The following is a 14,768-nucleotide window of genomic DNA, read 5'->3' on the forward strand; positions in this document are numbered from 1 at the left end:
GTTTAGGTAATTTATCAGGGAATATGACTTTGTTAATTACCTTACATATTATTGAGTATGACTACACTTTTAATAAACAAACCCAATATTTGGAGTTTTAAACATCTTCTAAACTTTTCACAATACTGAATTTTTGAGGTTAAGAAATCTTAAAATTAGAAAATTATATTAAATACACAGTGACCAAGATTAACATTGTTGCTCATTTTTATTATCACATTGTAAATACCTAAACCAAGAAAACAGAGCAGAGGTGTAGGAGTTGAGAATGCAGAGCTGAAGAATGCTCAGAAATATTTTATTTACTTACAATTTATTTTCTATGAAAACATCTATAATTTTGTGTGCAATTAAATAGGAGAAGTCGGTTCACAGAGCTTACCATATTTTGAACTTTTCTAGGGAAATATACAATGATACAGAAAAGAGCAAAAGAGGACATTGGCAAGCATTAATGAATGGACAAAGTTAAACACAAGTGCTGAAGGCTGAGAAAATTTAATTAAGGCATTTTCTCAACCATGTGTTGTTTTATAATGTCCACATTAGTCAAATGAAGCTAGCAAAAATAATGAAAAGAAAACTAGATTTTGACTCAAAAGAGAGAACGAATCTCACTGTCATTCAAATTATTTGGCAGATTATATAATTCTTCTGAGAGTCAGTTTTCTGAACTGTACAATGAAGAATGCTGATTTCTTAATTATCTCAAGGAATTGTTGGATAAAATACAATGAAACATGAAAATTATCTAAAAACTGTAAAGACTTATAAAAATCTCAGTTATTTGGGATTTAAACATAAACTTGTCTTACTTTGTAAAACCACTGCTTTCAGTGTGAGTTATATACTTCTAAGTCAGCATTCACCATTAGAACAATATAAACATTACCATGAAAAGATGCTTATTCAGTTAAAGGTTACATGTAGAAAATTAATTAAAATTATTTAAATATAAAGCAAATTGAAATACTTATCTTTCAAATTTTAAAATAAATTACCAGTCTAATTTGTCATGCACGAAGAAAGAGGTTTTTACTTTTTGAATGTAAGTCAACAACAAAAATATTTCTCATTTATTTTATGATTGTTATTATACCAAGCTATGAAATTTTAAATTGATAAAAGAAACATTTAAGTTTATCTTTAAATATATTACTTGATACATTCTTGGTGTGTAAGAAATTTGGATTTGATACAGCTATATTTTGAAATGAGAAAAAAGCTCCAAATATCAAATTACCATAAAATGACATTAATATCATCATATCAAGAACACTAAATATGTGATCCTCTATTGAAATACAACTTTCAAAATTATCCTATATGTACACTTATAATAACAAAAACAACAAAAGTTACTACTTACTCATTTAGTATTAGATCAGGTGCAAAATACAGCATCTGCCCACTGACGTGTTTGTAGGATCTCCATCCTAGACCAAACACCATTAAGCTCATCCAAGAATATTGAATGAGAGTTATCTGGTCATCAATATGTAAGTTTCGAAAACCTACAAAACAAATGTAAAAATACAGTGACCACAAAAATGACTGGATTATATCAAAAATGTTGAAAATACATATAAATCTGAAAATAGGTATAAGTAGGGTAATGTTTTCAATCTCAACATATTTTACACTGAAAATCAGAAAACATTAATAAATAACACAGCCTAAAATATCAGCAACTTTGGAAGTCACTTAAAATCAGTCAGTGTGATTTAGCATTTCTGGGATTTTGCTAAGTGAATCCATTATCCATCACTCATTCATGCAACACTCATTTAATGAGAACGATTCATATGCCAGGCACTGTTTAAAAATGAAGATGAGTAAGACTCAATCCTAGCCTCAAAAGAAGCTCACAACTCAACAGGAGAAACAAGCACATGAGTGCTGGGGTAGAGAAGGTTAAAAGGGAGTGCATCAGTCAATCTGGAGGGAAGTCAGGAAAAAATTTCCAGAAAAAAAGAGAGATAATGCCTAAATGGAATATAATCAGTTTGTTAAATCTCAGTTCTTTGGGATTTAAACATAAATTGGTCTTACTTTGTAAAACCACTGCTTTCAGTTGTGTTATATCTAATTTTCTTTTAACAACCCTTAACTATGTCTTGGGTAGATTCCACAGTCATCAGGTCACTTGAGTTATCTGAAACTTAATCCAATCTTAGTTTAAACTTCCATGTGGCTTAAGAGATTTAGAATCTGTGCATGTGTGCATTGGGGATGTGGTGTGAATGCTTTGGTCTTTCATCCTCTTTTAGGCTGTTCCATGGTGTTGGTGGCAGAAGGAGGGCAAGGAAAGGGCAAATGAATCTTGACTTAATCATCACAAGTCTCTCCATGTCTTCCCAATTCTCAAGGGAAGATCACCAACTCAACAATGAGTAACTTAAACGTGGGAGAAGCAAAGATATGTTTGGAGATGTAGGCTGGGTCAGATCATCCAAGGTCTTGCATGTCTACTAAGGAGCAATGGGAGTGACATAGCCTGGCAATATAGATAGATCCCTTTTAGCTATGTGGTAGGTGGATTCAAGGAAATAAGCCTGGAGTTAGGGAGGACAGTTGAGAGATACTGTCAAAGCCCAGGTGAGAGATGATAAAAGCCTGAAGTAAGTGAACACATCGGAATTAAGAGGAGAGAGTGCATCAGAAAAATATTTAAAGGGAAAAATCAAAGACATTTGTCAACTGATTGCAGGTAGATGGGAAGAAGAAGGAATCAAATACATCTTTCAGTATTTTTATTGAACCATAGATGATGATAACAGCATTGCCGAGATAAAATAAAGGAGAAGAAACTTGCTAGGGAGAAAATAGTTTTGGATAGGATTCAGGGGTCAATATCCTGATATCAGCTGTACATATGAATTAGAAGTATGAGGAGATATCTGGGCTAAAAATATTAATATAAACTTGAAAGTTATTTATTTCTCAGTGTAGCTGAAACAATGAAAATGGATAATTTTTAAAATTAAAGGTATAGAGACAATGTTTTGCTGAGAACATTGTGGTTCTTTCTATAAAGTTATTTTTAAAACATCTATTTTCTCTAAAAATCCACTGACGTTCTCACAAATAATCTGTTTCAAAAGTAAAACCAAAGCAAAACTTAATTCATTAGCTATCAAGAGCAAAAGAAAGTTATTTGCTGACAATGTTAATCATGTCAAGGTAGGCTTGACATGAAAAAAGAAGGCTCTTCTCTTCATAGACTTCAGATCGTCCCATCTTCATGGGGACGTCCCATGGGGCGTCATTCAATATTCTTGGATGAGCTTAATGGTGTTTGGTCTAGGATGGAGATCCTACAAACACGTCAGTGGGCAGATGCTGTATTTTGCACCTGATCTAATACTAAATGAGTAAGTAGTAACTTTTGTTGTTTTTGTTATTATAAGTGTACATATAGGATAATTTTGAAAGTTGTATTCAAAATTACATCTTCATGGAGACGTCCCATCTTCATGGAGAAAAATTGCTCTTCTCTTCTTAGAATTCCTTAGCCTCAATAAGACCAAAAACTCAAATGCATATTCATAATAAGAGATGCCATAGTGAGCATGTACCTTTTACTGAGAAGGGATGCTCTTCAGTGTCTAACTAAACTTCTTTTCTCCTTCCCACCTTTCCTTGCTCCCCTTCTCCCTCATTTCTTCCCTCCCTTCCTCCCCTCCCTCCTTTCTTCCTTCCCTCCCTCCCTCCCTCCCTTCCTTTCCTCTCCTCCTCCCTCACTGCTCTCTGATACCTTCCTTCTTTCCTTCCCAACTTTCTTCCTCCCCTCCTTCTTCCTCTGTGTGGACAGAGTTCCCCACTGGTTGTAGTTTTGTGAGAGCAAGTGCCCTACCTTCCTACTTTCCCACTGAGAAAGCTGGGTAAAGCTTCTCCTTCTCTGGGCTTGGGGCATAGCTTTGGCCCATGGAACATACTTTAACAGGAATTTGAATCAGAAAATACTAAAGCAAAGACAAATATATGACTATTTATTCTTGATGGTGGTGGTGTCCAGATAATGAGAACCAACGGGAGGATTTGTGATGCTTGCTTTTTGGCCCTTCAGATGTGCCTTGGCTTCTGCCCATATTCTAAGCTTGTCCTCTAGCTTCCATTCAGTGAACCCCTGGTGTCCTCTCAGTAAATTATTTTTTTTTTCTTTTTCTTTTGTTTTTAAAAGGGGTTTTTGTTGTTGCTTGTGTGTTTTATAATTAACATAGTTGATTTTTATTACTGGCATCCAAGAATCCTGGTTTACTCAGGTGCAGAAAGACTCTCTAAATAACTAGCCAAAAAATTTTCTGACTTGCAATTTTTATAATTTTTAAAATTTGCATATGACTTAAATGTGTCTTCAGGTATAGGTCTACATAAAAACTTTGAAAGAAAATTATAAAGCTCAACAAAATAAATGTAATACATAAATGCTGCTTGTAAGTCAAATATTTAACAGACTACAAACATGGGTAATTTTGTGATAAAATTTAGAATCATTTGACAAGAGATCAATTAATTGTCTTAATGTTTGAAGAGGAAGACTTTCTAAAGGGAGGCACATATAAACGTCCCTATTGCTGATCTGTCTTCACAAGTTGGAAGGAATTCAGGACAGAAGACCCAAGTTCCAGTCCTGGCTCTACCACTCACTAACAGCCACTTTGGAAACATCACTTATTATCATTGAATCTAAATTTCCTCATGAGTAAAATCACAATGACTATGATAACTAACTCAGTGAGTTGCTACGAGACAAATGGGATAATTATGCACATTGTAGAACACTATAGAGATATTTATTATTAGTCTATCAATGCAACAGAATTGTTCATTGGACTAATACTGTATGAAATCCACCAGTCAGTCTAATGGGAAGTCTGTAATACTAAAACACAATGGCATTAAAAAAATGTTAGGAGGAATTTTATACATTATAGAACCTATAAGAACTAAAGTATAAATGTTAATAGTAGTGAAAAAATTTTAAAGATAAATTATGTGTTTGTTCTGGAATATATATTTTCCAGAATATATATTTTATGTTGTTATATATAACAAATTATGTATTTCATATAATACAAAAAATGGGCTGGGTGCAGTGGCTCATGCCTGTAATCCCAGCACTTTGGGAGGCCAAGGTGGGCAGATCACAAGGTCAAGAGATTGAGACCATCCTGGCCAACATGGTAAAACCCTGTCTCTACTAAAAATACAAAAATTAGCTGGACGTGGTGGCACATGCCTGTAGTCTCAGCTACTTGGGAAGCTGAGACAGGAGACTGGCTTGAACCTGGGAGGCTGAGGTTACAGTGAGCTGAGATTGAGCCACTGCACTCCAGCCTGGTGACAGAGCAAGATTCCATCTCAAAAACAAAAACAAAACAAAACAAAAAAAGGCTCATAGAAAGTTACTTAGTTTTAATTAATCAGATGTATCAAAACATTAACCAAGAGTTCACAATAATCTCCACAAATACATTTATTATTCCCTATATCTTTCTCAGTGAACTTTATAACTTTCTAAAAAAGTATAATATTTAAATATTTGACTTAACTATGCTATAATTTTTCACTTCAGGCATTTGTTTTATGTTAACCTTTGAATAGTTTTAAACATTTAAACATTTTGGAAAATTATATAACAATTAAATTGTTCTTTATCCAAAAACAGATCCTGTCTACATTTACATGTTCACATTCACTTTATCCTACTCTTAGTTTTTGTTTTTGTCTTTTTGCTTTTTTCTTTGTTTTCACATTCTGGGACTAGAAATCCAGGCTTATTTTTATTACAACATTAAAGGCAAATCTTATTATAATAACTTAAAATTTATATAATTACCAATATTTATAGTAGAAACTATATTTCTGTTTGACAGAATGGAATAGAACTCAGAAAATAACCTTTACTCCACCTTTTACAGTGCTTATCTGTGATAAATGTACAATGTTAAATTGACTTGAACATGCCTAGTATAGAAATGCTATTTTTTTCCTTATTAACTGTAATATCATTCATTACTTTATGCTGAAACAAAGACGGGAACACTGAGATCAAATTCCCAATGATGATAATGATCAGGCAAACTTAGTACATTTGAGATGACCAAAATGAAAAACTTTCACATAGAGAAGTGACGGATTATCACTAATTGTGTTTAACAAATATTAAAAAAAAAAAAAATACTCTTTTCCTTTTAAGTGACTTGACCTGATAATTTTTGACAAAAGCCCTGTTACAGCTGTCCAATTTTAGCTTAAAGAATTAACAGAAAGTGTATAGTAAAGAGATGGCCTGGGCTGGGTGTGGTGGTTCATGCTGATAGTCCCTGTGCTATGGGAGGTGAGGCAGGAGAGTCACTTGAGGCCAGGAGTTTGAGACCAGCCAAGACCCAGTCTCTACAAACCAATTTTAAAAAGCCTGTCCAGGTGTGGTGGTGCACACCTGTAGTTCTGGGGAGGCTGAAGTTATTGGGGAGGCTGAAACAAGAGGATGGCTTGAGCCTAGGAGTTCTAAGCTGCGGTGAGCTATAATCATGCCACTGCACTCCAGCCTGGGTGATAGAGTGAGAGCCTGTCCCAAGAAAAAAAAAAAAAAAAAGACAGCTTATATGACATACTAAGTTCCCCAATCTTACTCCCAGAGTTTTGATAAAATATGTAGGTTTTGGTTCTGTAAAAAATGTCATGTAATTGAAACAGATAATCTACAACAACAATGGCAGAGCATTAAATATCTCAGCAGCTTCTGACACAAAGTATCAACTTTCATTTCAACAAGTATCAATGTTGAGACACACAAAGAAGCTTCAATACTACAAGTATAACCACCAACATATGTTTGATGATTTATTCTGAATAAGAACTTAATGTCTAACAACCTAAGGTAGTATAATTCTTTGCATATCAATTCTGTAAATTAAATTTCTATAAATATTCTTTAAGCACCTATTTGGGAGGAAGCATTATACTTGCAATTAGGATCAAGATTAGAAAGATGCTGTTTCTGCCTTTAACACTATAGGCTTGTGAGACAGATAGAAAAGTAGAACACAATTGTAACTCAGAGTCATAGTGTTAGGGTTGACAAGCACCAACGAGACAAGGGAGGGTACAGGGTTTCCTCACCCAGTATAGGAAGGCTCAGAGAAATCTTCCCAGAGGAAGTGACAAGTAAGGTGAATCCTGAAAGACAGTTACAGGTCAGTCAAAGGAAGATGTGGGAAGAGAGATGGGCTGCCAGGTAGGAAAAATAATATGGGCAAGAGAAGGAGGCTAAAATTTGATCAAACAGCATTTAGGGAACTAGGTCTTAGAGTCGTGTGAAGAGGAATGATGAGAGATAACATTGCAAATTCAGGAGCCAGATCACAGAAAGCCCTTGCATATTGAGGCTATGGAGTTTGGATGCTATTTGGAAAAAGAAATGGAAAATATGATTGATTATAATTATTTTAGAAAAATGATTCTGGGGGTAGAATAGAGGATCATTTGGGGACCATGTGAAATTGATGGTAATAGAATCAGTTAGAAGGCTGCAACATGAATCCAAGTAAAAAAAGACAAGGACCAAACTAAGGGAAGTAGCAACAGAAGTAGCATGTATAATGCATCATATATTTAATAAGTGGAGTTGATAGAATTTGACAATTTATTGGATAAGGGGTGAAGGAGAAAGTGAGTCAGGGATGATACCAAAAATTCTGGCTGAGGTGCCATTTCAAGATATTGAAAAAGGCCTTAGGTTTATGGGGTCATGTTGACTTGGAAGTCATCTGGGTGGAGTTCTATAATAAGCAGTTGAAAGTTAAGTAGTTTTGTAGAGGGTCTGGCTAATACTATATATTTAGGAGTCATCACAATATAGTGGTAGTTGAAGACAAGACTATGAATGAGCTCACACAGACTGTGTAGAATGAGAAATGACTGGAAAAGATAGAACTCAGAACACAAATTTATAGTGTGGGTGGAAGAACAAATCCACACAGGAGTCAGGAAGTGTACATAGGGAGAGAAACATATCTACCTGGAAGCGAAGTGACAAATGCCTAAGCAAGAGTTTTAGCAAGAAATAGTTACTTTGCCAATAGTCCCAGATGTAGGTGAAACACATTAAGGGCTGGAAATATTAATCTGATTTGACAAGTAAAAATTTTTGTTGCCATTGGCAATCATAATTTCAGTGGAATAAAGTGTGAGAAAAACAATTTTTTAGTCTTTATCAACACATTTATTAAGGCCTTTACTCTCAGTATGCTACTCTCATTTCTCTCTCATCATTTTTTTCTGGACAGCAATAATTTAATTTACTCTTCTGATTTGGGAAGGAAGAGAAAAAAATCCTTTGTCAAGATGCAACGACTGTCACTGACTCAAAAGTTGTTTTGGCATGCTTCAAAAGCAGAAAACCGAGGCAAAATACTGTTCCAATATTCTGATACTAATAACTGCAAGTAGTCTGGTGAAATGACACAAATAAATAAAGTATGTCCTAAAAAATGCAAGGCTTAAAAATGTCAAAGCATTGACCTAAATGGAGTTTTCACTAAATTAACTGAAATATCAAGACAAAATTTGTGCAACAGAAATGTTTCCCTCATACCCCCTCTGTCACATCAATTTCACTGCAATGCATTGATGTACAGGATGAGGACAATTTAAAGGTGATACTGAATTGTGAATTAGTACTTTTAATTTAAACTCTAACATCTACAGTAAATTTTAAGACCATCCTTGATCAGCCTATAACTTACACCTCTAAGTTTACTTTCCATTATTCAGTTCAAAATAAATTTATTGTCAATGTTTTCTTAGCATTTGGGCGATTAAATTCCCTGAAGGCCAGTACTTACTGTAGCAGTGTCTGAGGGACCGTATGTACAAATGTGTTTTCTCAATCCATAGCTACTAAAAACTTTAATTACTACCCTATGGGGAGACTGTATAAAATTTTTGATGTTACTAAGGGAACCCCACACTTGAAAAGGTTGAGAACTATTAATATGCTGGTTTAATGCATTATTCACCAAACCTATCTCATGCTTTTTTATTTCAGCCATACTGTTCCTTCTATCTAGAATGCTTTCTCTTATCATGATTTATCAGTCTTGTTTCTCCTGCAAGATGAGGTTTAACTGACATTTTTGTCTCTGAAGTCTTCTTTAGTCCTTGAAGCCAAAAATGTTCTTCTGACCCCACTTTCATTATATCTGTATCTTATATCACTTTTACATAACACTATAGTTGTTTGGGTATCTTCTCTCTCCCATTGGATTGAATTTTCCTTAATAGAGGGAATATGTCTTATTCATTAAAATATTCAAATATGGTTTTGCTCTACATTTCAAATAAGAAAATATTGCCCACTGAAGCTACAGATAAAAGTCAATGTAAAATCATTCATTGGCAATGCATCCTAAGAAATGTTTTCTAAATGTGCTGACATAAGTTTAGAGCATCTTACAAGTCTCTATTAAAGAAAATGGGGTGGGGCGCGGTGGGTCATGTTTGTAATTCCAGCACTTTGGGAGGCTGAGGCAGGCAGATCACTTGAGCCCAGGAGTTCAAGACCAGCCTGGGTAACACAGTTAAACCCAATTTCAACTAAAAATTAAAAAATTAGCCGAGCAAGGTGGCACATGCCTGTAGTGTCCCAGCTACCAGCTAATCAGGAGGCTGAGGTGGTAGGATAACTTGAGCCCAAGAGGTCTGGGCTTCAATGAGCCAAGATCGTGCCACTGTGGTCTAGCCTGGGCAATAGAGTGAGACCCTGTTTCAAAAAAAAAAAAAAAAAAAAAAAAGAAAAGAAAAGAAAGAAAAAGGATATATGTGAAATATTTTTGAAGAAATATAAACTACCATTATTATAAGAGATCCAAGATAATGGACGAGTGTAGACAAAGGAGAAATGAGAAAGCCCTGACCAGGCAATAAGAATTCTCTAAGTGTCTTCATAAATGCCGTCAACTTTGTTATGATGGTCATTCTGTATCAGATCTTAATGTGACTTCCCGAATACAGTTTCCTATTGTGAAAGAACGATCTGATCTGTTAATATATGTTCCTAGCAGCATAAGTATTATGTATATTTATATTGTGTGTGTGCATGCATGTGTGTGTGTGTGTCTCACTGTAAATAAGCAAGTTAGTTGACATTCTGGCTTATTAGTGAGGCTCACTAAAAAAAGTCTGTCTTCCACAGACTTACTTTGCACATGAGTGAATGAATGAAATAAATTTCTTTTACATGCAAAATTGATGACCTGACGCTAGGATGTCCTGCACCAAAATGCATTCACACCATGAGCCCAGCCTTGTGGCTTTTCTTTCTAAACCACTGTTTAATTATTAGATATTGCACACAGCAGGTACATAATAGACATTTATTGAGTGAATAAGTGAATAAAAACTGTAAGCTTATTTAAAGTCAATTGAAATCAGTTTTAAGTAGCTAATGATACTAAATTACTTTCTATACATGTATCCCTCCAAGTCCTTTCTCAGAGGTCAAATAGTCACTCTAGTTAACTGGCCATTTTCATAATTCATTCAGTAGTGCTATTCCCAAAATGCAAACCATGAAAATATGGTTTTAAAAGTCCACAGGCCACAAGACACTTTGATAATCTCAATGTTTCCCTGTTTGCAATTAATGGAAACAGTATGGGTAATACTAGTGTTGCCATTATTCTGATTTACTAAACAAAAATTACATTTTGCAGCATTAAAAAAGTTGCCACCAAATTCAATGTAAGAGTTTTCTCTCATTCCTTTTTGAGGCTGTGTGGGGGTCAAAAATTTCTGACAGACAACTGTTTCCAGTTAAAAAGGTCACTTAGCTTTTATCCAAAGTGAATAAGTCATCTTTTCCAGTATAACTGGTTATTTTCTAACGTTGCCAGCTGATGCTAGCATCTTTTTAAACAGTAAAGAACCTCCAACATTGCAAACAAAAGGAATATAAACTATATCAACAAAAATCAAAGAAATCATATTTTCCAAATAATAGAACAATGGAGAAAAATTAAACACATGTTTAAACACTCATTTTTAAATAGAAAAAGTTCATCAATGCTCTTGGGTTATTTTTATTTATTAAAGCTCTGTCAAGTTTGATAACCACTATGTGATAAAACCTAAACATTCAGAATGTTCAAAAAGTTATTATCTGTTTAAGGCCTTTCAGTGAGACCGAAGTCAGTAAGAATCTGGGCATTTTGATTTTTCTGTAAAATTACTTCATCTCCACAAGAACACTGAATTCTATTAACTTTTCTTAATATGTATTTTTTTTAAAAGATTCAACAAATAGGTATCTATTTTTCTTTCTGTTTCATGTAATTGAATTTTCAGTAACAATTCATCTATTGTATTTCAAACCTTTCAGGTAGAATAATAACTGAGAGTTATATTAAGGCAAATTGGGAAGAAATTCTTTTTCTAAAAGAGCCATTGAATTTACTTGGGGACTAAAAGGACATAACATGTTTGATTCTTGATCAGATATTAGAAAAATAATTTGGTCTATAGCAGTACAAGGGTATTGCTGATGTGAAGAGAATGTAGTTTTGTAAAAAGTTCTATTCCTACTTATTGGAGTAATGCCTTCACAAACAATTGCTATACATGTATTCTCCTGGTTCTGCAGTCTAAGATTTAACCAAATGAGAATTTCATCCTTGTTATTCTTTCAAGTACTTGGCTCCTACAGAGCTGTGGTGAGGGAGCAAAAATAGCTGATAAGTAAAGTGACTGAAATTCTTCTGTGATGATATAATCCAAGTTCTCTCTGTTGCTGGGTGATATACTCCCTTTGTCTGGGTAAAATTAAAGGAATAGTGACTAGAGATTCTTTTCTCTGGATGCTATTATTTTTTTTAAAAGTAATTTATGTTTAGGAATTCTGTTTTCTCCATTTACTTCTGACACCTTACTGTACTCTGAAAACTATTTTGATTTCTTATATGACTTTATACATTCAGTCTTATTTTCAACCAAATAAGGTTGGTTGAATTAAGGTTTAGAATAAACGGGGCATTTATAAAAAATGGTCAGTTTATCATTTCTGAGTTACCGTAATATCTGTGGTTGAACACGTAAACCTAAGCTATTTCTTATTAGCATAAGTTTAATGTATGCAATTTCTGACCCATCAATAAGACTCAGTGTGTTCTCTATTTGTTTATATTTCTACAACACATATTAGGGTCCCAGACAAATATTTTGAACCGCTGAAACACATACTATCATACACTATTTTATGTTGTAGTTAATTTACTGCATAGAGTGTTTTAACAATCTACTAATAAAACAAACAGTACATTTTTTTATTACATGCTGTATATAAAAATTATTATTACCTGGCAATGATTTAGACCACTTGACTACTGAAAGAAGTTGCCTCTCGCCTAGTTGATTAAGACTTGTCAGCAAAGAACTGGAGGTGTCAGGTTTTGAGTTGTCATGTCCTGCATAGATCACATCTGGTTCAATGCTCATTAACAGTTTGATCAGTGGTGGAATCAACTGTATGTCTTGACCTGGTGAAAAAGTGAATCTCTGGCTTAGGACTTGGCTTTCATTTGGAATGCCCACTGGTTGTGGGAGAGCAACAGCATCTAGTGCTCTCATAACTCTGACTTTATTGAACTTTTTAAATTTTCGACCTACAGAGAAGAAAAAAAAGGAGGTTCATGTAAATATATAGAAACTCCATATCCCAGTATAATATTATTTTTCCTAAATCTTAGAATCATAACACTATACATTTTAGCATCAGTCGAATAAAATGAAATGGAATAAAAATGTTAGATATTAAAATTACAAAAAAATAAATTAAAACATGTGACGCTTGATTAAAAATGTTTAGGCCTCAGACTTGGATTAAATAATTAGTTACATCAACAATCAGTGGGTGGGTGGGGTGTGGGTAATTATACCAGTATTCTGCGGGGGTTATGGAGCTGTGTAGGAGAAGATATGAATAAAAAGACAAAGGGTTTTAGTAGAGACTAAACTCTCCAAAATTGGTCCATATTCTGACAGAACAGCCTTCCAAAAGCTAATGCTACAGACTACATTAATTGAAACTTAGTCTATAGTGGTTGTTAAATCTTCTTTGGGGTTTTATTCTTTTAAGAATATGTTAAAAGAAAAGCATTTGTTTGCCAGCCCCACAAAATCTTTTTATACAATTTCAGTGGGTTCATTGATACCTTAAAATCAATCCAGCTCTACTTCTATGAGATCTAAGACTCAAAATTAATAACCCTTTTTCTAAATTAATGAAAGAGGAAGTTTACACCCATGCTGGTCAGATCACATTTGTATTTCTGGATGATTTCTAGAGTTTCTACTTTGATGAATTCTGATATATTAGGGGAAAAAGATGGATGGTGAGATGAATAGAATCTGCTTTATGAGAAATGATTGAAGGAGAAAAGGATGCTTATTTGGGCTGCTGGTAGTTCACAGATGCATTGAGGAGTATTAGAGAAAGTTCTGGTGATGTGATATCAGGCTGGATTCAGCCCCACCTGCTTTGTGCCAGGCAAGGGCTACTTATCAGTGTGAAGTAGCTGTTTAGCCAAGGGAAGGCTGACACCTGCAATTATCTAAGCAGAGGTTGCAGTCTGCTGGCTCTAGTATCTGATCATGGCCACAGATATGTTTTGTTTGGCTCAGACAATGCTGACCAGAATTATGAGACCATCCGTGAATTACTTAGGTGGCAACAATCTGTTAAAGCTTAGTTTCAATGGTTGCCTTTGGATGGGGCATGGGTATTCCAGTTTGTCCAGTTCCCTCCACAAACTGGTGGTACGCCAATGATCTCTTTTCTTAAGTCTTGCCACTCTAGCCACTTGTTTACCTGGTCTCTGTAAACATTTGTCTCTGAGATTTCTGAACTCAGGGTATTGTCATAAAGAAAAAGGATCATACTTGTTCTAAAAACCCCAAGGAATGGCCAGGCATGGTGGCTCATGCCTGTAATTCCAGCACTTTGAGAGGCCGAGTGGGCAGATTACCTGAGGTCAGAAGTTCGAGACCAGCCTGGCTAACATGGTGAAACCCCGCCTCTACTAAAAATACAAAAGTTAGCTGGGTGTGGTGGTGGGCACCTGTAATCCCAGTTACTCCAGAGGCTGAGGCAGGAAAATCACTCGAACCCAGGAGGCAGAGGTTGCAGTGAGTCAAGATCATGCCATTGCACTCCAGCCTGGGTGATAAGGGAGAAACTCCATCTCAAAACAAACAAACAAACAACAAAATAAAAGCCCCGACGGGTTGAGCTAGAACTTGTAGGAGATGGGAAAACAAAACAATTGCCACGGTTAAAAACAAAGGGGATTCAACATTATTTGCAGAGATCAAATGAGCTTTCTGGGGGAAGGAATGAGTCACAAAGGGAAGGGAAGGAACTGTTACGGAGTATATAGTATATGCCAGGAATTGTGTGTGTGTGTGTGTGTTGTGTCTAAGGGAAGAAAATGTTAAGAAGAGGGCTAAAGTTTTCCCGTCCTTGACTATAATCTTTAACAAAGGCACCACCTGTTTGTCATCTTTATTTTCTCCAGTGTCTTTTGGCAATACATGTCTGCTAAATGAATGAAAGAATACATTACTGTCTTTTCCATCTCCCACTCTGAATATCTTGTCTTTATTATCTATTATTTATTAGTTGTCTCTCATTCAAGCTGATGGATGAGGTTTTGAGGGATTTAATCAGAAGCAGAGGTAATGATTTGGGAAGAGGCTTAGGGGGAATA

At 35.0% G+C, this 14,768-nt stretch overlaps 1 protein-coding gene across 3 annotated transcripts in view; it reads right to left on the reverse strand.

Moving 5' to 3' along the window:
• The window catches only part of PGR (progesterone receptor), a 91,072-nt gene that overhangs the window by 11,642 nt on the left and 64,662 nt on the right, over positions 1–14,768 (reverse strand). For 2 of the 3 annotated variants that reach the window (XM_023208004.2, XM_023208006.2), the window contains exons 4-5: positions 12,360–12,665; positions 1,370–1,514 (exon numbers count right to left, since the gene is read on the reverse strand). In XM_023208004.2, the coding sequence (XP_023063772.2) occupies positions 1,370–1,514; positions 12,360–12,665 (451 nt within the window). The remainder of the gene's footprint in view (positions 1–1,369; positions 1,515–12,359; positions 12,666–14,768) is intronic. The other variant, XM_023208005.2, reaches the window with a different exon arrangement.

The sequence above is a fragment of the Piliocolobus tephrosceles genome, chromosome 13, assembly GCF_002776525.5.
Source record: "Piliocolobus tephrosceles isolate RC106 chromosome 13, ASM277652v3, whole genome shotgun sequence".
Lineage (NCBI taxonomy): Eukaryota > Metazoa > Chordata > Mammalia > Primates > Cercopithecidae > Piliocolobus > Piliocolobus tephrosceles.